Source organism: Pan troglodytes, chromosome 17, assembly GCF_028858775.2.
Source record: "Pan troglodytes isolate AG18354 chromosome 17, NHGRI_mPanTro3-v2.0_pri, whole genome shotgun sequence".
Lineage (NCBI taxonomy): Eukaryota > Metazoa > Chordata > Mammalia > Primates > Hominidae > Pan > Pan troglodytes.
Genome location: NC_072415.2, coordinates 59,171,906 through 59,198,727, shown reverse-complemented (window position 1 = coordinate 59,198,727; position 26,822 = coordinate 59,171,906). Strand labels below are relative to the sequence as shown.

The following is a 26,822-nucleotide window of genomic DNA, read 5'->3' as shown; positions in this document are numbered from 1 at the left end:
AAATAGTCAGTATTTTAGCCTGGGTTTAAAGTAGCAGGTGCCTAGTTAGGAGTTGGGTGTATCACCCTGTTTGTTTCAGCAAATTACTTATTTAAACATTGAGAACAAACTCTCAATGTGTTTGAAAGCAGAAATTGTAAGCTATCTGCAGATAATTTTTGAAGTATAAGTTTCATATATCAGCACTTATACTTAGCATAAGTGAGTGTATAAAATATATATGAACATAAAATTCTACAGAAAGCTAATATTTTGACTTGATTATATTTCTAAAGTAGTCATACCATTTCATTGGGTTGCCCTTAAATGACCGTGAGAGAGAATTCTGAAGCTTGAAGTCTCTTCCTTCTATACTAATTCAAATACCAAAATGAGAAGCAAATATAATTCAGAGGACTTCTGGTCAAGATTATCTTGTTAGTTCCAAATTTGAAGTCTCATCTCCTCCCCTTTGCTTCAAAAACATAACAATAATAGATGAATCATAAAAAGAAAACATTTTAAACACATAGCCAAATCCCAAAATGAGACAGCTATTTCTTGATGGAACAGAAGCAGAAAAAGCAGTCAGAACAGTGAGCCTGCTGAGCTGGAAGGAGGAGAAGTGGTTGGGAGCTCAGCTACTGTAGGCCAGACACTAGTGCCAGATTCCCTGCTAGAAATTAGGAGCTGGAATAGATGCTTTATTGAAATAAAGAGCCTGAATGAATGTGCTAATAATAACAGTTAAATTATATGTCTAGGGAGGCAAGAGTACACAGAAACAGCCTCACCATGGGATCTTGAAACAAACTGATACTGGTATGGTGATAAACCCGGCCAGTACTGTCTTTAGTATGATTGCAGGGCAGGAGCACCGAGGCACCAATTATGAGACCTGGTTTCAGTCTGAGACTCTAGGAAGCCACCACATAACCTATAGATTTGGAAGTATTAAGCCATATTAGATAAGCTTGCATAACAAAATACATGCGGAAATTAACAATAGAAAGATAACAGTCATGATCATAATTAAGGTAAATTTATCCAAATAAAATTAAAAACTAATAGAATAATTTTGAAAATACTTTGAGCAGCCTCAAAGATAAATGAAGGAACAATATTCATAAAAAAGAATAAATAGGAAATAAAAACAGAAATAAGTAAGAACATGACTGTGAGAGAGAACTAGTTAACTAGAAAGCTTAAAATGAAAAATATAGTCATTAAAATTCAAAGCTCAGTAAGCAACAGTGATCTATACTGGACACTATCAAAGAGAGTTAATAAATTGGAAAATAATAATTAGAAAAGATTATCCAAGTTATCTTTATGGAAGAGACTAGGTTGTCAGGTCAAAATGTACTCCGAATATACTGAGCAAGATGAATAAAAATAAGCCAATACCTAGACTTGTGGTTGTGATGCTGAACAATATAAAGCAGCGGTCCCCAGCCTTTTTGGTACCAGGGACCCGGTTTTGTGGAAGACAGTTTTTCCATGGACTGGTTGATGGTTTCAGGATGATTCAAGTGCATAACATTTATTGTGCACTTTGTTTCTATTATTATTACATTGTAATATATAATGAAATAATTATACAACTCACTATAATGTAGAATCGAGGGGAGCACTGAGCTTGTTAATCTGTATTTGCAGCTGCTCCCCAGCATTAGCATCACCTCCTCAGTTCCACCTCAGATCATCAGGCATTAGATTCCTGTAAGGAGTGTGCAACCCAGATCCCTCACACGTGCAGTTCACAAGAGGGTTCGCACTCCCATTCAGGGAAATGGTCACTAAGGTAGTAACAGTGTATTTCTCTATATCTTTCAGGTAGTGAGTTTTAAAAAGAACAAGTATACCTGCTGTTGGTGAGAAAATGGTAGAAAGGGCCTTCCTACATTGCTAGTTTAAGTGTATTGTTATCACCCTAAACAATCTGATGGCATCTATTAACTTTACAAATACAGCATTTTCAGCAATCCCTCTCCTGGAATCTATCCCAGAGACGTAAAAGTACCCATATATAACACATCTACCAGGAGGCTTATCAGCCTTATTCATAGAAACAAGGAAACTGGATATACATTGGATGTCCATCAGCAGAATGTTATGATATATTTTACATGTTTTATATATATATGCTATAAACCTATAATACATCTCTACTATTTTTACTTTAGAAGTCAGCTCTCTTTTAGAATGATTAAAAATAAAAATATCTCGCTTCCCTTGTGGACATCTACATTTCTGTCTGGCTTCATATTTCTTCTGCCTGAAGAAATACCTTTAATATTTTGTATAGTGCAGGTAATAAATTATCTCAACTTATTTTTATCTGAAAAAGTCTTTTTTTGACCTTCATATTTGAAAGATATTTTTGCTGTGTATGGGATACTTGGCTGTTATTTCAGTGCTTTAATGATGCCGCTACGTTTAGGTTGGACTGCATCGTTTCTCCTAAGTCAGCTGTAATTCTTATCTTCGTGCCTCTGTATTTAATGTGTGTGGGTTTTTTTGTTTTGTTTTGTTTTTAGCTGTCCTCAAGATTTTCTCTTTGTCTTGGTCTTTAATAATTTGAATTTGATGGATCTAAGTACATGGGTTCTTTTGGTTTTTGTTTGGGGGTGGAGTGACCATGGGTATTTTCTGACGTGCTTGAATCTGTTTGATTTTTTTTCATTATTTATAGGAAATGCTCAGTCATTATCTCTTCGAATATCTCTTTTGTCCCATTCTTTCTCTCTTTTCCTTCTGGGAGTCAATTACATGTATATTAATGCATTTCATATTATTTTACAGCCCTTGTTGGATTCTCTGTCTTGTTTTCTCACTCTTTTTTTCTCTTTGTAGGGTTAGTTTGTGCAATTTCTGTTAACCTGCCTTCAAGTTTGCAATTCATTCCCAAGCTCTGTCCAGTCTATTATTGAAACCTATTTAAGGCATTCTTCACTGCAGTCACCACATTTTACAAAATTTCTAGCATTACCATTTGTCTCTTTCTTATAGTTTTTAACTCTGCTAAAATTCCCAATCAATTCAAACAAATTTTGTAGATCACAGTTCTTTTATATTCCCTCTTTGATATTTTCAGAATGTTTTATCTCTGTGTCATATTCTGCTGATGACTTTGTTCAACATGGATTCTTTTACTTACTTTTTTGTGTGTTTCATACATTTCAGTTGAATGTTAGACATTGTATTTAAGAAAACAGAGGCAGAGGCTGGGTTCAGTGGCTCACCTATAAAATCCCAGCACTTTGGGAGGCTTAGATGGGAGAATTGCTTGAATCCAGGAATTCAAGGCTGCAGTGAGCTAGGGTTGCACCACTGCACTCCAGCCTAGGTGACAGAGTGAGACCCTGAGTCAAAAAAAATTTAAGAAAGACAGAGGTAAATTGTATGGAAATAGGCATACCTTTTCATCTCTTAAGCAGGGGAAGTAAACTTTTTCTGTAAAGAGCCAGATAGTCAATATTTTTTATTTTATAGGCCAGATAGTCTCTGAAGTCTACTTTACCTGATACTAATATAAGTCAGTCCTCCATATTTTGAGTGACACATGCACAGATTCAACCAACGCAGATTGAAAGTACATACAGTTGGCCCTTCATATCCTCGGATTCCACATCCACAGATTTAAAAAATCTGTGGATGGAGTGAGCAACTGTAGTATGCCACTTTGTATAAGGGACTTGAGCATCTGCAGATTTTTGGTATTTCCGAGGCAGGGAGATGTCCTGGAACCAATCCCTTAAAGATATGGTATACTGTATAGCCACTCCTGCTTTCTTTTGACTTACGTTTGTGTAGGTATCTTTTTCCATCCTTTTACTTTCAACTTAACTATATTAGAAGTTTCTCATAGATGGCATATAGTTGGTTGGTGTGCTTTTAATCCACTCTGCCAATCCTCGGATTTTAACTATTGTGGACTATTTGCAATTAATGTAGTTATTAATGTGTAACTACCATTTTACTTTCTGTTTTTAGTTGGTTTCCCTTTTTCATTTGCATTTTTTCTGCCTTCCTGTATGGAAATTTTTTTAGAATCCCATTTTGATATATTTCTAGTTCTTTTTTTCTTTCTTTCTTTCTTTTTTTTTTTTTTTGAGACAGGGTCTGGCTCTGTCACTCAGGCTGGAATGCAGTGGAGCAATCTCAACTCACTGCAACCTCCACCTCTCAGGCTTAAGCCATCCTCCCCCCTCAGCCTCCCAAGTAGCTGAGGCTACAGATGTGTGCCACCACGCCTGGCTAATTTTTGTGTACATGGGGTTTCGTCATGTTGCCCAGGCTGGTCTCGAACTCCTGAGCTCAAGTGATCTGCCCACCTTGGCCTCCCAAAGTGCTGGGATTACAGGCATGAGCCACTGCACCCAGCCTTGATATATCTATAGTATTTTTGTTTCTCAGGTAGATTTGCTCTAGACATTACATTATATGTACATAGCTTATCGCAGTCTAGTAGTGTTGATATTTTACCAGTTCAAGTGAGATGTAGAAACCTTTGTCCTTTTAAATCCCTTACCCACCTTTGTTGATAATTGTTTTAGATATTCCTTTACATACATTGAGAACCACATCAATGTTATAATTTTTGCTTCAACTGTCAAATATATTATGGAAAACTGAAGAGGAGAGGAAAGTCTGTTGTATATACCCATGTGCTTGCTCTTTCCATTGCCCTTTTCCTCCAAGAAGTTTGCTGATTGCTTACTTTGAGCTTTACTGTTTGGCAACTATTTTATGTTCAGATTCCCAAAGACTATTCATTATGAGGAAACAGTGACAAAATCATAGTCTGTTTATCTGAAATATAAAGACTGAAATGACAGTGTAGAGAAATGAAGTCATCTTCTGAATTAGGCATTTTTCTTGGAATGGGTACAACCCTACCACTACTCTATATCATGGAAGTCTTAACGATTTAGGGTAATACAATAATGAGAATACCAATATGGATCTATTAAATGAGGAGCTGAGTAAGCTCCAAATTTCCCTCTAGATTGGTAAGTCTATAATTTATTATATGAAATTCCTAATTATTACCGTACTAAGTTCAAAAGATTTTAACCCAAATCCTTTAGTAACTGATAAACCTCATTCTTAAGATTCTTGACAGAAATAATCTTGATGAGCTTCTCTTCATGATCTTTCCAATGCTGTTATAATTTTGAGGCAATTACTCTTATTTTCATTAATTCTATTGCAAGGAGGAAAAGACTGACTCTGTGTTGGGGTTTCTTTTCTCTATAAGGCACAAGACCTAAATGTCATTGAAGAAGTGATTCGAATGATGTTAGAGATCATCAACTCCTGCCTGACAAATTCCCTTCACCACAACCCAAACTTGGTATACGCCCTGCTTTACAAACGCGATCTCTTTGAACAATTTCGAACTCATCCTTCATTTCAGGATATAATGCAAAATATTGATCTGGTGAGTGTAAATGACATTTATTATGATTCTTTTTTAAGTATTAAAGCAGAGAATGTTTAATAAGCCTTGGTAAGAACTATAATAGTAAGAGTTTCTTCTTTCAACATTAACTGTATTTGCAGTCTATTTTGCTATAATAGTTGTGGTAATCTGTGTGTGTATTGTATATACACACACATACATATTTAATACAATTGAAGTCATACTTCATACAGTTTTTTATTCTGCCTTTTTTACTTTAGACTTAGACCATGAGCATTTTTCTGTGGTATTATCAATTCTTTGAAAGTCTCACATTTTAATTTCTATCTAGCCCATGTTTGTGTCCTAAAATATGTGTAACTATTATCCCATTTTTGCTCATTTATTTCCAGTGTTTCATATCAATTCATAATGAATGAAAACTTTATAAATAAGTCTTATCTCAAATTTTAAAATTATATTTTTGATATGGTTTTAAAGCTGGAATTTTACTAGTTTTTACTGTCAAAAGGTATCTTTATTTTCAAGATTCAACACAGGTTGCCAAATTGCTTTCCAGAAAAACTATAGAATTTATGCCTGTGGGCCGGGCGTGGTGGTTGATGCCTATAATCCCAGCTACTTGAGAGGCTGAGGCAGGAGAATTGCTTGAACCCAGGAAATAGAGGTTGCAGTGAGCCGAGATCACACCATTGTACTCCGGCCTGGGCAACGAGAGTAAAACTCCATCTCACAAAAAAAAAAAAAAAAAAAAAAAGGCTGGGCACAGTGGCTCATGCCTGTAATCCCAGCACTTTGGGAGGCCGAGATGGGCAGATCACGAGGTCAGGAGATTGAGACCATCCTGGCTAACACGGCGAAACCAACCCCATCTCTGCTAAAGCTACTATAGTATATGTTCCATCAACACAAAGTAGTAAACAAAGAAAGACGAAGACAAAGGAGCCAGGCTTAACCAAAGGAGAGCACTGAAGGCAGTTCCCAAGAATACACCGTAGTGTGTAGAACCAGTGCACAGTGGGTGTGGCAGGTAGCAGGTCTCCATAGAAAGAGCGGATTTGAGAATGTTACTTGATCTGTTTGACTATTTAGAGAGGAGTTTTAGAGTTCTGTTAAAAAGTTTGTAGCTGTGTTAGAGATTGGTTATTTGCAACATACAACCAGGAAAAGTCTAGAATCTAGAATATAACAATAAAATATATATTAATAATAGATAAATAACTCAATAGAAAAACTAACAAGAATCGAACAGGCACTCCCAAAAGAGGAACTCTAAATGGCTAATAAAGATATGAAACACATAGGATGTATTAACTGCTGGATACTCTGGAATCTACACAATTAAATGTGAGTTTAACCTACAGTTGAGTATACTGTTGCAAATCCATTCATTGATTTTCATGGCTTTTTCATGATTGCTGGTAAACAGAAATTAATATTAAAACTCTTCTGTCAGCTTAATTTCATTGGCTTTCGTTAAGCTGCTTCAACTATATACCTAACGGTTGCAGCTATAGCAAAATATTTTGCCATGGACACTCTTGTCATTTTCCTAAACTTATATCGACATCATTTAGGTATCATTAACAGAATTGGGGAATTTGGGTATAGTTGCCATCAGTGCAATCAAGATAAAGCAGAAACACCATTTCACACAAGGATGTTTATTTTAAGAATCAAACTTTGACATTTTAAGGGAAATCTTTATGAACCAGGACTCCGTGTAGCTTCACTGATATTTAGGATGTGTGTGAGAGCATCCTTAGCAACTTCTCGATTATTTCATCTCTGGCCCATGTCCTTCTTGTTAACTCTGAGTTTTAATTAAGAAGTATTGATGGTGTTAATAAGATCTCTTTAAAATTGAGAAGTGTCAGTGTTAATAAGATTATGAAACAAAGTTTTGCCTAAGGAACACCTATCACGAGTTAACTCCGTCTTCTTTTATGGGATAGATTATTTTTGACAACATGGTAAATTGTGGTTTATAGTCTAAGAATTCCTGTTAGTTTTATGCTTTGATAGAAGATGAAATGCAAAAGTACCTGTTATTAAGGAAAGTAAAGAGTCCATGGGGGCTGAGGGGTATCTCATGGGAGAATGCCATCCCTGCTGTCATCTCAGCTCTCAAAGAAACTATCTGGAACTCAAGCAGGGCCTTTATCCATTGCTCTTAACAGTTATTCCTGCAAGCAGTCTTAAGGATTATAACATTCAGTAGAAATCATTCTCTGTATGAAGGCAACTTTATAGGCTAGCTGTTTACTTACTTCTGAAAAGCTTTTTCTAACCATGTTATTCATGAATTTGTCCAAATTCATTTCTATTTCTTCCCAGTAGTATTTTTGGAGGTAAAATACTGAGTTTAAGACTCATTATGCTTGTGGGTAAAGGTTTCACAAAACTCTTTCCCCTTTTACATGAGAAATTGGCTGGGTTAAGATGCTTCTAGCTCAGTTCTCTAGAAATCTAATGGAGGTAGAATGTCAGTTGTGTTACCAAGCAACACTGCTATGATAAAATGATGATGTGATAAAATGACATTTGATTGGTAAGCTGAGTCATTACTTGGAGGACTACGAATGAACTACAAATACTTGATGAGAAGCCATCACTTTGGGCTTCTCCGAATGAGAGAATTCTTATAACTGGGCATGTCCTTTACAAGGACGTAGAAGCTGAGACTGTCACAAGGATATTGGTTTCTATTTGAGACGTGGTTTCTAAGGCAGGGTGGCTATTGCATCTACCTACAGTAGTCTCATTCTCTTGCATCTGAGCTGTCATTTGAAGGGTCAAAGACTAGCCCAAAAACTGCTATAAGGATTCCCAAGGAAAACAAAAACCTGTGAGACTATGCTGTTGGCATGCTACTTTTCCTATCCTTCTATCTTTTTAAAATTAATCTGATGCAAAGTGTGGCCTTTTATAGTCTTGAGACTCTTGATGTCTAATATTTCGTCTAAGAATATCACCCAAGAATGGGCACTGTAATATTAAAATAGTATTTTCTTACATTTGTTTATTAATGTATCTCTTTCAAGCTCCAGGAGATATTCCTGGTTTTCCAAGATTTATTCAGATCTTTACATTCTAGAAATATCCAACATGTCCATTTTCAGTCTTCATGTTTCTAAACTGTGTCATCCCATTCATTTCAGTCTGCCCTTGTGGCAGTCCTCTATCCCATCTGTTCTAACTTTTACCTTTCTCTGGACCTCCCTCATTCCAATTTCTTTTTTGATTCCTTCCTATCTTTCTTTTTTCCTTTAAAAAAATGTTTAAAGATAGTCACCTGAACTATGGACTATGTATGTCTGGTAATATACACCTGCAGTAAATGGGAGAGAAATAATCTCTAATTCCCAGTACCTTTCATTGTGATAGGCAATATTTTCTTTGTATTCCTGACAAAAGACTAAACCAGAGATTTTTTTTTTCCCTGTGGTCATAGCTGCAGTAGCTGCAATATTACACATCATTTGGAGTATTTAGCTTTAACATTTTATTTAAACCACATCAAAAGCCATTTGTTTCTTTTCTAATCATCACTAGCTTTTATTGCATACTTGCTAAGCACTTACATGCAATAACTTACTTAATCCTCATTAAAAAATAAACCATGAGGTATATTTCATTTTAGCCCTCAATTTACAGATAAAGAAACCAAGTTAGAAAGATTAATTAACTTGTTTACTGTCACACATTCAGCAAGTGATACAGCCAGAACTTAAACCCAGAGTTTGATGATAAGACCTATGTTTGTAATAATTCTGCCTAACCACTATACACATTCACTAAATGCTCCCACAGTTGCCTATGAAACCATCTGATCATATCCACAAACCTAATTACTTTCTTTTTCAAAATCAGTTCTAATGATGTCAAATCGGTCTTTATTCCATCAGTGGTGCAAGGAGGAACATTCTTAGTAACCAGGCAATTGATATCCTTAAAAATGTCTCTGAGAGCCAGGCGTGGTGGTGCACTGTTATCCCAGCTGCTCAGGAGACTGAGTCAGGAGAATCTCTTGAGCCCAGAAATTCAAGACCATCTCTTAAACACACACACACACACACACACACACACACACACACACACACACACGAAAGAAAAAGAAAAAAAAAGTCTCTGAAAGACCATATTAATTTTTTTTAATCAGGACACACAGAACCATGCAAAGAATTTAAACTACATCCATTTGAAACACATTCTCCTTTGGAAGAAGTGAAAAGCAGAGTGGAGGTGAGGAAGTAGAAAGGACCTCACTGTAAGTACACAGTATAGAACCATATAGAATTAAAAGCAGGATGTTAAGTTGGACTTACACCCAGTGCTCACTTTTCTGTCATTGTCGGAAGAATGGGCCACTTATTTACACTTCACCTGTATTCAGTGAAAACTGCATTCTCAGGCTAAACATTTGACTATATGCTGTTATGCAGTTCTTAAAACCACATAAACAAATGCCTAAACAGTTTTAAGTACACCTTCTAAATGATGGGAATGAAGCTTGAGTGCCTCATGTATATGACCTCTTTTACCATCCTTAATCCATGTGAGCTAGGATTATTATCCCACTTTACAGATAAGAAAATCAAGAGGCTGAGAGGTTTCTCAGATGCTATTAATATACATTCCTGCCTAAGGATCATTGTCTTGGATAGTTATCACATGTCATTGCAGGGGGCTTTATGTCATTGGCCCTTTCGCCATCCCTAGGAGGAAGGGAGAGCAGGGCTAGAGAAGGGAAATAGTAGGCTTGAGATCACTTAGCTAGCAAGTCAGTCAACCAGGCCCTGAATCCAGGTTCTCATTCTATTAAATCCCATGTTTTCAGCATTCACTTGGATAAACCTAATTAAGATTCCAAATGAGCAGGTTTTCCAACAACTTTTTGTTGAATACTATCATCCAAAATAGTGCTGGGCACACTGGAAATTCATTTAAAAAACATTTTAAACTCCTTTTACATATTTTGAAAAGATGCTGTGATAAAGATATAAATAACATCTCTACTGTGTGCCTTTTTCAGTACTTTACCTTCCCCATCTATCCCCCAAAGATCCCTGAAATTTTGGCTTAAACAAGCTTTTGCTACTTTCTTCTTTCATAGAGTTAACCTTCAGAAGTTAACTCTGTGAAAGACTGTAGAAGAAAAAAGTTGGTGGAGGAGATGAATCTACTGTTATTTTTAGTGGGCAGGGAGTTGAGAGTTGATTATTTTTGGTTAAGACATTTAGCAGCACTCAGTATCTCAGAAGACAGAAGTGGCTAACCTTGGAGCACTTTTAACGTCTGCAGAAGGAATTAGATGTTTTTCAAGTGCCCACATTTTTATTACACACTGGTGCCTATCTCTCCCATCTAAAACATAAGGTGATATGATCAGGCTGAATTAAGCAGCAAGACAAGGTAGAATATGACACCAAACAAGAGAGAACATAAAATAAATTGTCTGGTTACCTAAGAAATGGCTGAATATGAGTAGAGGACAGATGCAATGAACTATAACCATTGTATAGTAAGGTAAAGGCAAGAAATCTTGTTATCTCTGGACAGTGTAGAATTCACATTAGATCTTGTGTATTTCCAGACCTGACCATCCTTATCAAGCTCTAAACTAGCACATTAGGCTACTGACTTGACAGTCCCACAATTGTTAAACAAGGTTAAATCATAATTCTTGATTTTCTGCAAAAACCAATGCAATATAAAATATTTTCTTCTATAGTCTTTCTTATCCCAATATATGACATCAATATCTACCCAGTGGCTTAAGGAAAAAAAAAAGAGTAAGAAAGGAGAATAATGAGAGCTCGTTAGAATACGGTAGGAGATTGCAGATTTAAAGAATGTAATCAGGTGCGTTTGAGCCAAAACTTGAAGCAGGTAGAGAGTGAGCTATGCAGCTATCTGGGGACAGAGCACTCTAGGCACAGAGAATAGTGGGTGGGACGGAGTTATGGGGAACTGGCTGGGAAGGTGGAGTGAACATTCTGTGATAATGAGGGGCAGATGGTTACAGGGTATAATTTACTGCATGTGCAAGTATTGTCTGACCCTTGTCACATAACCCTAAGCAAACTGGGGCTTGGGGAGCCAGTGTGGTAATGCAGATGCTCTGATCACTGCTATTGCTGTGACTAACAAACTTCCCTCCGTCTCTGACCCAGAAATATCTCTTCTTCCAGGATCCATGAACTATAGACTGGATAAATTGTTAACTCACAAGTAGGGTACCATTTCACTTTTCACAGTTCTTCACAGTGTCAAGTAGTATAATATTATTTGAAGATAGACTGTGATAATTAAAGGTGTATAGTATAAACTCTAGGGCAACCGCTAAAGAAAACATTAAAATAGAAATATAAGTAGTAAGTCAAAGATGAAGATAAAATAGAAATCATAAAATTATACCCAGTCCAAAGGCAGGCAGGAAAAGCAGAATAAATAATAGTGGAACAACAACAACAAAATAGTGGAACAACAACAACAAAAATCCATCCATGTATTTAAATCCATCCATGCCAATAATTAAATCAAATGCAAATAATCCTGATGCCTCAGTTAAAAGACAGAAATTTTCAGATTGGATAAAAAGCAAGACCTAACTATGTGCTGTCTATAAGAAACCCACCTTAAACATAAAGAAATAGATTGGTTAAAAGCAAAAGGATAAAAGAACTTTTACTTTGTAAGCATTAATTTAAAAAAAGGGGTAGGATAACTATATTAATAGCAGACAAAGTAGACTTCAACACAGGGAGCATTACCAGGGATAAAGAGGGACTCCATGTAATGATAAAGAAGTCAATTCACCAAGGAGACATAACAACCATAAATGTGTATACAACAGAGCTTCGAAATGCATGAAATAAAAACTGATAGAATGGCAAGGAGACACAAACAAACCCATAATTGGAGAAGTCAACACTTCTTTCTCAGTAATTGATACAGCAAATAAACAGAAAATTTGTGATGATACAGAAGACCCAAACAATACTAACCACCAACTTGATGAGTTCACATTTATAGAACATACCACCCAACAACATCAGTGCACGTGAACCGTTCTCTAAGAGAGACCATGTATGGGGCTGTAAAACAAACCTCAGCAAATTTAAATGAGATGAGATCACCTAGAGTATATTCTTTGACCATAGTGAAATTAAACTATTGAATAGAAATCAGTAAGAAGAGCCAAGATGGCCGAATAGGAACAGCTCCAGTCTACAGCTCCCAGTGTGAGCGATGCAGAAGACGGGTGATTTCTGCATTTCCAACTGAGATACCGGGTTCATCTCACTGGGGAGTGCCGGAAAGTGGGTGCAGGACAGTAGGTGCAGCGCACTGCACGTGAGCCGAAGCAGGGCAAGGCATTGCCTCACCTGGGAAGCACAAGGGGTCAGTGAATTCCCTTTCCTAGTCAAAGAAAGGGGTGACAGACGGCACCTGGAAAATCGGGTCACTCCCACCCTAATACTGTGCTTTTCCAACGGTCTTAGCAAATGGCACACCAGGAGATTATATCCCATGCCTGGCTCAGAGGGTCCTACACCCACGGAGCCTCGCTTATTGCTAGCACAGCAGTCTGAGATCAAACTGCAAGGTGGCAGTGAGGCTGGGGGAGGGGCATCCGCCATTGCCGAGGCTTGAGTAGGTAAACAAAGTGGCCAGGAAGCTCGAACTGGGTGGAGCCCACCACAGCTCAAGGAGGCCTGCCTGCCTCTGTAGACTCCACGTCTTGGGGCAGGGCATTGCCAAACAAAAGGCAGCAGAATCCTCTGCAGACTTAAATGTCCCTGTCTGACAGCTTTGAAGAGAGTAGTGGTTCTCCCAGCACGCAGCTGGAGATCTGAGAATGGACAGACTGCCTTCTCAAGTGGGTCCCTGACCCCTGAGTAGCCTAACTGGGAGGCACCCCCCAGTAGGGGCAGACTGACACCTCACACGGCTGGGTACTCCTCTCAGACAAAACTTCTAGAGGAACAATCAGGCAGCAACATTTGCTGCTCACCAGTATCCGCTGTTCTGTAGCCTCCGCTGCTGATACCCAGGCAAACAGGGTCTGGAGTGGACCTCCAGCAAACTCCAACAGACCTGCAGCTGAGGGTCCTGACTGTTAGAAGGAAAACTAACAAACAGAAAGGACATCCACACCAAAACCCCATCTGTACATGACCATCATCAAAGACCAAAGGTAGATAAAATCACAAAATTGGGAAAAAACAGAGCAGAAAACCTGGAAACTCTAAAAATCAGAGTGCCTCTCCTCCTCCAAAGGAACGCAGCTCCTCACCAGCAACGGAACAAAGCTGGATGGAGAATGACTTTGAAGAGTTGAGAGAAGAAGGCTTCAGATGATCAAATTACTCCGAGCTAAAGGAGGAAGTTCGAACCCATGGCAATGAAGTTAAAAACCTTGAAAAAAATTAGACAAATGGCTAACTAGAATAACCAATGCACAGAAGTCCTTAAAGGACCTAATGGAGCTGAAAACCAAGGCACGAGCACTACGTGACGAATGCACAAGCCTCAGTAGCCGATTTGATCAACTGGAAGAAAGAGTATCAGTGATGGAAGATCAAATGAATGAAATGAAGCGAGAAGAGAAGTTTAGAGAAAAAAGAATAAAAAGAAACGAACAAAGCCTCCAAGAAATATGGGACTTTGTGAAAAGACCAAATCTACGTCTGATTGGTGTACCTGAAAGTGATGGGGAGAATGGAACCAAGTTCGAAAACATTCTGCAGGATATTATCCAGGAGAACTTCCCCAATCTAGCAAGGCAGGCCAACATTCAAATTCAGGAAATACAGAGAACGCCACAAAGATACTCATCAAGAACAGCAACTCCAAGACACGTAATTGTCAGATTCACTAAAGTTGCAATGAAGGAAAAAATGTTAAGGGCAGCCAGAGAGAAAGGTCGGGTTACCCACAAAGGGAAGCCCATCAGACTAACAGCTGATCTCTCGGCAGAAACTCTCCAAGCCAGAAGAGAGTGGGGGCCAATATTCAACATTCTTAAAGAAAATAATTTTCAACCCAGAATTTCATATCCAGACAAACTAAGCTTCATAAGTGAAGGAGAAATAAAATCCTTTACAGACAAGCAAATGCTGAGAGATTTTCTCACCACCAGGCCTGCCCTAAAAGAGCTCCTGAAGGAAGCACTAAACATAGAAAGGAACAAACGGTACCAGCCACTGCAAAACCTTGCCAAATTGTAAAGACCGTCGAGGCTGGGAAGAAACTGCATCAACTAACAAGCAAAATAACCAGCTAACATCATAATGACAGGATCAAATTCACACATAACAATATTAACCTTAAATGTAAATGGGCTAAATGCTCCAATTAAAAGACACAGACGGGCAAATTGGATAAACGGTCAAGACCCATCAGTGTGCTGTATTCAGGAAACCCATCTCACGTGCAGAGACACAAATAGGCTCAAAATAAAGGGATGGAGGAAGATCTACCAAGCAAATGGAAAACAAAAGGCAGGGGTTGCAATCCTAGTCTCTGATAAAACAGACTTTAAACCAACAAAGGTCAAAAGAGAGAAAGAAGGCCATTACATAATGGTAAAGGGTTCAATTCAACAAGAAGAGCTAACTATCCTAAATATATATGCACCCAATACAGGAGCACCCAGATTCATAAAGCAAGTCCTTAGAGACCTACAAAGAGACTTAGACTCCCACACAATAATAATGGGAGACTCTAACACCCCACTGTCAACATTAGACAGATCAACGAGACAGAAAGTTAACAAAGATATCCAGGAATTGAGCTCAGCTCTTAACCAAGCAGACCTAATAGACATCTACAGAACTCTCCACCCCAAATCAGCAGAATATACATTCTTCTCAGCACCACACCACACTTATTCCAAAATTGACCACATAGTTGGAAGTAAAGCTCTCCTCAGCAAATGTAAAAGAACAGAAATTCTAACAAACTGTCTCTCAGACCACAGTGCAGTCAAACTAGAACTCAGGATTAAGAAACTCACTCAAAACCGCTCAACTACATGGAAACTGAACAACCTGCTCCTGAATGACTACTGGATACATAACGAAATGAAGGCAGAAATAAAGATGTTCTTTGAAACCAAAGAGAACAAAGACACAACATACCAGAATCTCTGGGACACCTTCAAAGCAGTGTGTAGAGGGAAATTTATAGCACTAAATGCCCACAAGAGAAAGCAGGACAGATCTAAAATTGACACCCTAACATCACAATTAAAAGAACTAGGGAAGCAAGAGCAAACACATTCAAAAGCTAGAGAAGGCAAGAAATAACTAAGATCAGAGCAGAATTGAAGGAGATAGAGACACAAAAAACCCTTCAAAAAATCAATGAATCCAGGAGCTGGTTTTTTGAAAAGATCAACAAAATTGATAGACTGCTAGCAAGACTAATAAAGAAGAAAAGAGAGAAGAATCAAATAGACGCAATAAAAAATGATAAAGGGGATATTACCACCGATCCCACAGAAATACAAACTGCCATCAGAGAATGCTATAAGCACCTCTACGCAAATAAACTAGAAAATCTAGAAGAAACGGATAAATTCCTGGACACACACCCTCCCAAGACTAAACCAGGAAGAAGTTGAATCTCTGAATAGACCAATAACAGGCTCTGAAATTGAGGCAATAATTAATAGCTTACCAACCAAAAAAAGTCCAGGACCAGATGGATTCACAGCTGAATTCTACCAGAGGTACAAAAAGGAGCTGGTACTATTCCTTCAGAAACTATTCCAATCAATAGAAAAAGAGGGAATCCTCCCTAACTCATTTTATGAGGCCAGCATCATCCTGATACCAAAGCCTGGCGGAGACACAACAAAAAAAGAGAATTTTAGACCAATATCCCTGATGAACATTGATGCAAAAATCCTAATAAAATACTGGCAAACCAAATCCAGCAGCACATCAAAAAGCTTATCCACCATGATCAAGTGGGCTTCATCCCTAGGATGCAAGGCTGGTTCAACATACCAAATCAATAAACATAATCCAGCATATAAACAGAACCAATGACAAAAACCATATGATTATCTCAATAGATGCAGAAAAGGCCTTTGACAAAATTCAACAACACTTCATGCTAAAAACTCAATAAATTCAGTATTGATGGGACGTATCTCAAAATAATAAGAACTATCTATGAAAGACCCACAGCCAGTATCATACTGAATGGGCAAAAACTGGAAGCATTCCCTTTGAAAACTGGCACAGGACAGGGATGCCTTCTCTCACCACTCCTATTCAACGTAGTATTGGAAGTTCTGGCCAGGGCAATCAGGCAGGGGAAGGAAATAAAGGATATTCAATTAGGAAAAGAGGAAGTCAAATTGTCCCTTTTTGCAGATGACATGATTGTATATCTAGAAAGCCCCATCGTCTCAGCCCAAAATCTCCTCAAGCTGATAAGCAACTTCAGCAAAGTCTGAGGATACAAAATCAATGTGCAAAAATCACAAGCATTCTTATACACCAATAACAGACAAACAGAGAGCCAAATCATGAGTGAACTCTCATTCACAATTGCTTCAAAGAGAATAAAATACCTAGGAATCCAACTTACAAGGGATGTGAAGGATCTCTTCAAGGAGAACTACAAACCACTGCTTAATGAAATAAAAGAGGATACAAACAAATGGAAGAACATTCCATGCTCATGGGTAGGAAGAATCAATATCATGAAAATGGCCATACTGCCCAAAGTAATTTATAGATTCAATGCCATCCCCATCAAGCTACCAATGACATTCTTCACAGAATTGGAAAAAACTACTTTAAAGTTCATATGGAACCAAAAAAGAGCCTGCATTGCCAAGTCAATCCTAAGCCAAAAGAACAAAGCTGGAGGCATCACGCTACCTGACTTCAAACTATACTACAAGGCTACAGTAACCAAAACAGCATGGTACTGGTACCAAAACAGAGACATAGACCAATGGAACAGAACAGAGCCCTCAGAAATAATGCCGCATATCTACAACCATCTGATCTTTGACAAACCTGACAAAAACAAGAAATGGGGAAAGGATTCCCTATTTAATAAATGGTGCTGGGAAACTGGCTAGCCATATGTAGAAAGCTGAAACTGGATCACTTCCTTACACCTTATACAAAAATTAATTCAAGATGGATTAAAGACTTAGATGTTAGACCTAAAACCATAAAAACCCTAGAAGAAAACCTAGGCAATACCATTCAGGACATAGACATGGGCAAGGACTTCATGTCTAAAACACCAAAAGCAATGGCAACAAAAGCTAAAATTGACAAATGGGATCTAATTAAACTAAAGAGCTTCTGCACAGCGAAAGAAACTACCATCAGAGTGAACAGGCAACCTACAGAATGGGAGAAAATTTTTGCCATCTACCCATCTGACAAGGGGCTAATATCCAGAATCTACAATGAACTCAAACAAATTTACAAGAAAAAAAAAACCCCATCAAAAAGTGAGTGAAGGATATGAACAGACACTTCTCAAAAGAAGACATTTATGCAGCCAAAAGACACATGAAAAAATGCTCATCATCACTGGCCATCAGAGAAATGCAAATCAAAACCACAATGAGATACCATCTCACACCAGTTAGAATGGCAATCATTAAAAAGTCAGGAAACAACCCGTGCTGGAGAGGATGTGGAGAAATAGGAACACTCTTACACTGTTGGTGGGACTATAAACTAGTTCAACCATTGTGGAAGTCAGTGTGGCGATTCCTCAAGGATCTAGAACTAGAAATACCATTTGACCCAGCAATCCCATTACTGGATATATACCCAAAAGATTATAAATCATGCTGCTATAAAGACACATGCACACGTATGTTTATTGCAGCACTATTCACAATAGCAAAGACTTGGAACCAAGCCAAATGTCCAACAGTGATAGACTGGATTAAGAAAATGTGGCACATATACACCATGGAATACTATGCGGCCATAAAAAATGATGAGTTCATGTCCTTTGTAGGGACATGGATGAAGCTGGAAACCATCATTCTCAGCAAACTATCGCAAGGATAAAAAACCAAACACCGCAAGTTCTCACTCAGGTGGGAATTGAACAATGAGAACACATGGACACAGGAAGGGGAACGTCACACACTGGGGCCTGTTGTGGGGTTGGGGGAGAGGGGACGGATAGCATTTGGAGATATACCTAATGTTAAATGACGAGTTAGTGGGTGCAGCACACCAACATGGCACATGTATACATATGTAACTAACCTGCACATTGTGCATGTGTACCCTAAAACTTAAAGTATTAAAAAAAAGAAATAAGATATCTGGAAAATCTCCAAATACTTGGAAATTGAACAATACACCCATGTGTCAAAAAGAAGTTTACAAGGGAAATAGAACAAATTTAAAGTGAACATAAATGAAACTATAACATGTCAAAATTTGTGGGACCCAGCAAAAGCCCAGAGAGAAATTTACAGCCTTAAATAAGTTAATGTCTGCACAGTGCAAAGTGCTTTGCACATGGTAAGTGCTCACAGAGCGTTAGCTCTTACTGTTATTAGGTGTATATCAGTACCCTCATTTACAAAATGACAAAGTTGCCACATTATGATTATTGGTTCCTATGCAGTAGATGCTGCAACTTTGTCACTTTGAAGATATTATAAGAAGAGGTGGGATTTAAACCCAAGCCGTCCGACACCAGGTAAGTTCTCTAAACCACTGCATCATGCTACATCTAGATGTTGAGTGTTTTACAAGTCACATTGCTAGTATCAGAGGCAGGACTCAAATCTAAGCCTTCTTTGAGTAGTTCATTATCCACTTTACCATGATGTCTATTCTAATTATACAGGTTTGATCTGTCTTATCTCACAAATTACACTGTGTCTTTCTTCAAGAGAGAAAATGGTATCATCTATTTATTTCCCTGGTAAATCCTCGGGAGAGCTTCTTTGCTGAATGGATTGTCAATATATGTATTGATTAAAATACAGTAACTTAAGGGGAAACTCAAACAAGTCAATGAGGAAATATATATGTATTTTACATGTTTATCATTGTCTTAAAAAATAAAAATAAAATAAAATAAAACTTAGCTGTCTTCTTCTACCTCTTAGGAGAGTGGCCATTTTTAGCAAGCAAGCATTTTGCCTGAGGAGCACATACTAGCTCCTTTTTATCCTCCTCTACTCCAGAAAAGCTTCTCATTTCTATTAATCTGTGATCTATTAATAATAATCATTCACTTGTTTCATGACAGGTGGTTAAATGTGATTTGACATTACTCAAAGTATACAACTGATTAATCAGTATATGACAGTGGGCAATCACTGTTCAAAGCTAATAGCATAATGGAATGTAATATGCTGTACTTGGATTTCATGAGTTACAGACAAATATTGTAGGTAGAGGAGGGTTGTAAAACATGCGCTTTGGAAAAGTACCTTCCTTTGAAAGGTTGTCTTTGAATTACCCCAACAAAGCATTCATCCCCACTTTCACTAAAGGTTTTACTTGAATTTTTTCTGTTATTGGCTATGTCTCATGCAGAGATTTTCAGAGGAATAAAAGTTCATCTATTTTAACAGTTTTAATGGTTGCTATACAAATGGATAAAAGCCACACATCTGTTGTAGTCATCATCACTAAAAGTACTATTATATGCAAAATTATAACCTGGGAGTAGGAAATAGAAGCTCTTTTTTTTTTTTTTTTTAATTATTATTCAACTAGATTTTTGACTGGGTAAGTGCATTCTGTCCAGCAAATTGGCAGGGAAAATTTCTACTTTCACTTTTTTTTTTTTATTTTTTTTTTATTTTTTATTTTTTATTATACTTTAAGTTTTAGGGTACATGTGCACATTGTGCAGGTTAGTTACATATGTATACATGTGCCATGCTGGTGCGCTGCACCCACTAACTCGTCATCTAGCATTAGGTATATCTCCCAATGCTATCCCTCCCCCCTCCCCCCTCCCCACCACAGTCCCCAGAGTATGATATTCCCCTTCCTGTGTCCATGTGATCTCATTGTTCAATTCCCACCTATGAGTGAGAATATGCAGTGTTTGGTTTTTTGTTCTTGCGATAGTTTACTGAGAATGATGGTTTCCAATTTCATCCATGTCCCTACAAAGGATATGAACTCATCATTTTTTATGGCTGCATAGTATTCCATGGTGTATATGTGCCACATTTTCTTAATCCAGTCTATCATTGTTGGACATTTGGGTTGGTTCCAAGTCTTTGCTATTGTGAATAATGCCGCAATAAACATACGTGTGCATGTGTCTTTATAGCAGCATGATTTATAGTCATTTGGGTATATACCCAGTAATGGGATGGCTGGGTCAAATGGTATTTGTAGTTCTAGATCCCTGAGGAATCGCCACACTGACTTCCACAATGGTTGAACTAGTTTACAGTCCCACCAACAGTGTAAAAGTGTTCCTATTTCTCCACATCCTCTCCAGCACCTGTTGTTTCCTGACTTTTTAATGATTGCCATTCTAACTGGGGTGAGATGATATCTCATAGTGGTTTTGATTTGCATTTCTCTGATGGCCAGTGATGATGAGCATTTTTTCATGTGTTTTTTGGCTGCATAAATGTCTTCTTTTGAGAAGTGCCTGTTCATGTCCTTCGCCCACTTTTCTTTGAATGAATTGTTTCACGTTCTTTGCTGGTGTTGCAGTCAGACAACATCTGAAAGGTTTGGCTGAACAACTTACACCTTTCACTTAGATATCTCCTATTTGAAAAACTAAGCAATGCTCCATTTTGCTACACAGGAATTGCCGGAGACATGATAAAGTAAGAAGAAATACCTGAGCTGGAGTCCTACTCCTCCCACTTGCCTGGGTCACCCCAGTCTAGTTTGTCTCTGATCCTTTTTACAATTCTGTAGGACAGAGATTTTTATCAGCCTCATGGGATTGTCATGAGAATTAAATAAATAGTATATGTACAGCACACAGTCCATGATAAACATTCAGGATAGATTTGTTTCCTTCGGTTTTGATACATAAATTATACTTCCCTTCTGCAAGTGGTTGTTTTATCATTTTCTAAAATCATGTGAGTTTGAATGCAAAAACATGAGAATGTCAGCTTTAAAACATACAAATGAGAACCAGTTTGAAAAAGGAATTTAGTTGGAAACCCAGCCTCATGCCTCCTCTGCAGCTCTCCCAGTGGAAATGGAAATTCCTTGTGGCTTAGAGGAAAGCCAGTATAGGCCGCAGAGTCAACAAAGCAAAACTGTCATTGCATTACTTTGTTCTTGGTGGTGTGACACATAAGTACACTCCCTTTTGTTGGTTTGTCGTGTCTTTGAGTAGTAAGTGAATACTGTGAGTTCCCTTTAACTCTGATTATGTGCCTTTTGTTATCTCGATTAGTGATTATCAAAGCGGATGGCTGCACATGCCCCAGAGATTGCACTAACAGTTCATCCGTAGAAGCATGGAAAGAAAATATTAGAGCTGTTATTTATTCATCTAAAAATAAGGAGATTTAGTTTTACTAATAGTATTGGCCTTTACAACCTTCCAGGGTCTGTGTCAGCCTCAGTACTCCAGATATCCCGAGGGAGGAGATAGGAGTTCCTCAACTTGTAGGGCTTGGCATACATGCGCTCACCTGTTCATTCACGTAAAGCTTAGTGTAGTATATGTGTTCCTGGTTACAGTATCTAGATTTAGTTAAACCCTCACGAAACAGCGTGTTTCCCCACACACTGAAGGTGATAGAAAAATATAAGCACATATGACAAAAGATAATGGCAGAGCTGGCATCCCCCTCCTCCTGGAACAAGTGCCACATTACAAGGGAAAAACAGTGATGAACCAGTCTAATCTCACAGAAAATGGATCCATAAAAGTTATCAGGAAGACTGTTGGGCACTATGGATTTAATATTCACTGTAATAAACGATGCATCTTACCGTGGATGAATACTGTGCTTGCTGATGGTCATGTGAAATTGCTGTGATTAGTAATCTGTAATTACCCAGATTATTTTCAATGACATTGTAATGAGTACAAAAAACATGTTTTGTATCATTGGTTTTTTTAATCTAACTGATTTTATCTTTATCTCATTCTTTTAAATTTATTTTATGAACATTTTATAATATGTAAAACATCAGTGCTGTAGTATATTGCATGATTTATAAAGAACTAGAACATATATTGCAAGCACATCCTCATTTTTTTACTTGTAGATGTGTACAACTTGAAAAGTTTGGAAACCTCTGGTCTGGATTCTGACTGATCATCAAAATCACCTGGAGAGCCTGATGTATAATAGAAGGTCCCTGACTAGGCCCTGGGATCAGAATTTCACAAGGCTTCTCAGCTACTTCTGATGATCAGCCATGCTTGAGAACTACTGCTTGTCTATATGATCTACTGCTATAAACAAAACAAAAATCCAGTAGTGAAATATCAGCTTTCAGCACGTTAGAAAGAAGAAAAAAATTCAGTAAACCTCAAGCATATGTAACATCTATCTACTTTTTAATTACCATTTTTTTATTTTTTAGAATGTGTTTTTAACAGATAAGCTCCTACTTTTTAAATATTTTTTGGTCAAAGAAGATAATATGCATAGGTGTTAGATTGACCCATATGAAATTTCTAACATTAAACCATTTTTTTACCAACAAAATTGGCATTTCATGTGGTTAACCAATTCTTTTCTCAGAAAAACTATGCTCAGTTTACAACCTGTGAAGATATTTACACAAAAGGAAAGCATTTATTTTGTGTATTCATTGTTGCATATTTTTAAAATAGGATTTTAATCTATTACAATATGTTTTGCTATCTGTGTTGTGTCTTTCTTCAAATATTTATTCACTATATTATAAAAATCAATTTTTGGACCTGCTGTGTCTAAACTCTGTGAACAAAATATTAATCCCAGAAACTCAAAAAGAACTTAAAATCCAACATGGGGAAGAACAAGGCCCACAGGCACGTACCGAAAAGCCCACTTGTGGACAAAATAAGCAGCTTGCAAAGTAGCTCGTGGTGCCAGCAAACTGCTTGAGATAAAGAAATGGTTTATTTGGAATCACAAGCAGTGTCACCAGCCATGAGCTGCCTTTGTTCTCACTCATTGCCATAGAATTGTGAGGCACATGCTTGTTAATGGCTGTGGCGCCAGCTAAGTCTCTTTACCTTCCAGAACAAATGCATTTAGTGGCATTTATGTAATATAGTGTACTTTCCACTAGAATGGATAAGACAAAAGTTATTGTACTCTTAAACAATTAGCATTTAGGAGAGTAATTCTGAAAGAAAATGCATAAAAACATTTGTGAAGGATTGTTTGTAACTTAATATATTTTACCTATAAAATAGAAGACATAAAAGGTAATGCTCAACTTTACAAAAACACAATAATTTTTTATATTTTTGCATGTCTGACTATAAACACCTAAATGTTATTCTCTTGAAGTTAAAAGGGATCTGCAGTCTTCTTGATTTATGAACATTGTGGTTTTAGAAATAATTTGCTGAAAAATGATGTTTTGTTTTCATTTTTTAGTGACAGATATTTAGGGACCGTGTATTTCCAGAATGCTACTGTGTTAATATCTTGCTGCATACTTTGGGCTGTGCTATAACATGAAGCAAAAGTAATTATAGGTTGCTATTTGTTATCCCTGGTGATCATGATAAGGGAAATGTGGCTAAATTCATAGATCATCCCCAAAACATCATTTTAGCCATTAGTTTCAAATTCTTTCCTGTTAAGCCCTTTTGAGAGAGAGAGAGAGAGCGAGAGCTAATATTAAGCTTCAAAAGTGATAGGCTTTAGGGTTTAGCTTTCTCTCCCGACTTTCTGTTGGATACTGCTCTATAAATGAAATATAAATGCAAGGTCAGGCAGCACAAGAAAGAGTAGAATTCAGGAGGCTCCTTAATTCACAGAATGAATAATCAGCCCTGGATATTGAGGGGTTGCCTCTGATTTGGCTATCAAACCCAACGGAGAGCAAACTGCATTTAGGAGGGCTAGTGAATTAAAAGCCGGGTCACTGTAGGAATGGAATCATGATAGTTTGACTACCATGTGAGAAAGGCGGCTACTAAAAATACATTTCATACCTCTTCTTGTTTAAAAAATAACACTTTACATTACAGGTGATCTCCTTCTTTAGCTCAAGGTTGCTGCAAGCTGGAGCTGAGCTGTCAGTAGAACGGGTCCTGGAAATCATTAAGCAAGGCGTCGTTGCGCTGCCCAAAGACAGACTGAAGGTAAGAAGGCTAAAGAAATGTCCACTTGACACTGCCATGTCCCTTGATGTAAATGTTAGTGTCTTAGCAGACCCTACCCAGAATCATGCTGCTTATCCAGTACATAGACTAGAAGGGCTCCTCAGAACTGTGACAAAGGTTTCTGACAGCTTTTCAAAAGAAGCATTAATACTTTCATGCCACTGCATATCCTACAAGTACTGTTAATAAAAGGACACCTTATTTTTTTTAACCCAGTGAAACAAATTCGGCCTTAAGAGTATCATCAAGAGTTAATGGGAAGGTGGTGATGAAGATGATCACAACAGTAGCTAATATTTCCATAGTGTGACTCAGTGCCACACAGGTTCTAAATGTGTTACATCAAGCTCATTCAGTCCCTACCACAGCCCTTTGCGGTGGGTAGTGGTATCATCCTAATTTTTCAGATGAGGAAACTGATGTACAGTGAGGTTAAGAAACTTAGCCAAACCCATGCAACTGGAAAATGATGGAGCCTGCAGATTGAAACCCAGGAAGTCTGTCTCCAGTGCCCACATTCATAATTGCTGCACTGTTTACTGTGTGCCTGGGATGTAATAGTGGAAAGAGATGCACTTCGTGGAGAAGGTGGGGGAAGTGCTGTATTTGAAGAAGGCATTTACATCTGTTTGATAGATGTATTCCTGAAGCAGTCTCACAATATAAAACTCATACTTCAAGACTAATTATCCCATAAGAAACAGATGTAAAGAAGATCCTTTGGGGAATGCATGAATGTACAGCATTGCAGCTTACTTTTACTTTACTGTTCTTTTTAGTTTTTTCTTCATTAGCTCTAATTTTTTAGAGTGCTTTCACCTAAATTACCAACACAGGAGGTCATAGTGGATATTTGGCCTTCATAGTGTTTTGTCACAGTTCACGTCTGTTCCAGTGTTGTTACTGTTTTTGGGGGCTGTGTTTTTCAGCACTATCGCTAGAACCACTGTTTAATAAATGCTTGAGAGATATTGTTGTAGGATATAAAAATATTTTCAATTATAATAACAGAGTTTGTAAAATAACAGCACATTAGTCATCATAATCACTTACTGAAGTTCCACTGTACATAAACAACAGGGAGATTCACACGGTACTGAGCAAAGATGGCAAATGTTCTGTTTATCAGCCAAAGTGGCACCACCATGTGGTAATAGCATAAAAACAGGTTACAGTTCACTGGGCCCTCCAGCTTGGATGTGTTCCTATTCCAGATAATTTTTTTAAATATAGAGAATTCATATTGTTTCCATTTTTACATAAAGTAAGACCTTGGTTTGTTGGTTGGTTTGGGGGTAATTTTGTGGGATTTTTTTTGAACTATTTCAAATTTATATAAACTATACCATGTGAACCAGTACAAAAAAATCTATGAAGATTAAATTGGCTACTCCCAGGAAGTGATGGATCTTGGTGTGTAAGCTCAGTCAAGAACAAAGTAGAAATATCGAGGCTGCCAAAAAAGGACACTGCAATGGATTGTGGGGAAGGTTAATCTTGTAGTTCACTGTAATACTTACCTTAAAGCAAAATGAATTACAGTGTGCAGGCTAAGTGCTGGAATGTTAATATTTGTTCATTTATTATACTATATTCAAAAATAAAATGTCATTTATATTTGAGACAGTGACATATAAACAAAAATGTAATGCTTTTCGTTTTTCAGAATTATGGCTAAATAGAGAAAATAATTGATCTATGGTGGGTCCCAGGCAAGTTGACTCTGATTTAGAGCAAGATCCTATTGAGGCCAAGGTCATGGGTAAATTTCTTAAGAGGGCCAGTTAATTTGGTTCTGGAACATAGCAAGAAGTTGTACTCCTGACCTCAGCTTGCCAACTCACTTCATGGTTGCAAAAGGATAGAGGATGGATGATTCCGTTTAAAAAAAAAAACAAAAACAAAAAAAAACACTATCACCAGTACTAGAAAAGATTACATTTACTAAAATTACATTTACCCACAGATGGTGAGTCATCCTAGTTGGTTTAAATGATAGCATATTATTACCACAGATGTTACTAGAAATAAAAGGCTGTTTATCCTTACAATCAAGCCTTATCTCAATTATTTTAATCATCTTTTTGGATTGAGTGTTTATAATAAAATG

At 37.5% G+C, this 26,822-nt stretch overlaps 1 protein-coding gene and 1 long non-coding RNA gene across 51 annotated transcripts in view; one reads left to right on the top strand and one right to left on the bottom strand.

The window, feature by feature from the left end:
• The window catches only part of DYM (dymeclin), a 411,382-nt gene that overhangs the window by 334,803 nt on the left and 49,757 nt on the right, over window positions 1–26,822 (top strand). For all 50 annotated transcript variants that reach the window (XM_001151222.8, XM_009433974.5, XM_024350839.3 and 47 more), the window contains 2 exons: window positions 5,243–5,425; window positions 24,578–24,691. In XM_001151222.8, coding sequence (XP_001151222.1) covers window positions 5,243–5,425; window positions 24,578–24,691 — 297 coding nt within the window. The remainder of the gene's footprint in view (window positions 1–5,242; window positions 5,426–24,577; window positions 24,692–26,822) is intronic.
• LOC129137910 (uncharacterized) lies at window positions 7,059–7,895 on the bottom strand. Its single transcript, XR_010151918.1, has 3 exons — window positions 7,678–7,895; window positions 7,453–7,593; window positions 7,059–7,220 (listed from the first exon to the last, which is right to left on the bottom strand). It is a non-coding gene; the product is annotated as an uncharacterized LOC129137910 (long non-coding RNA).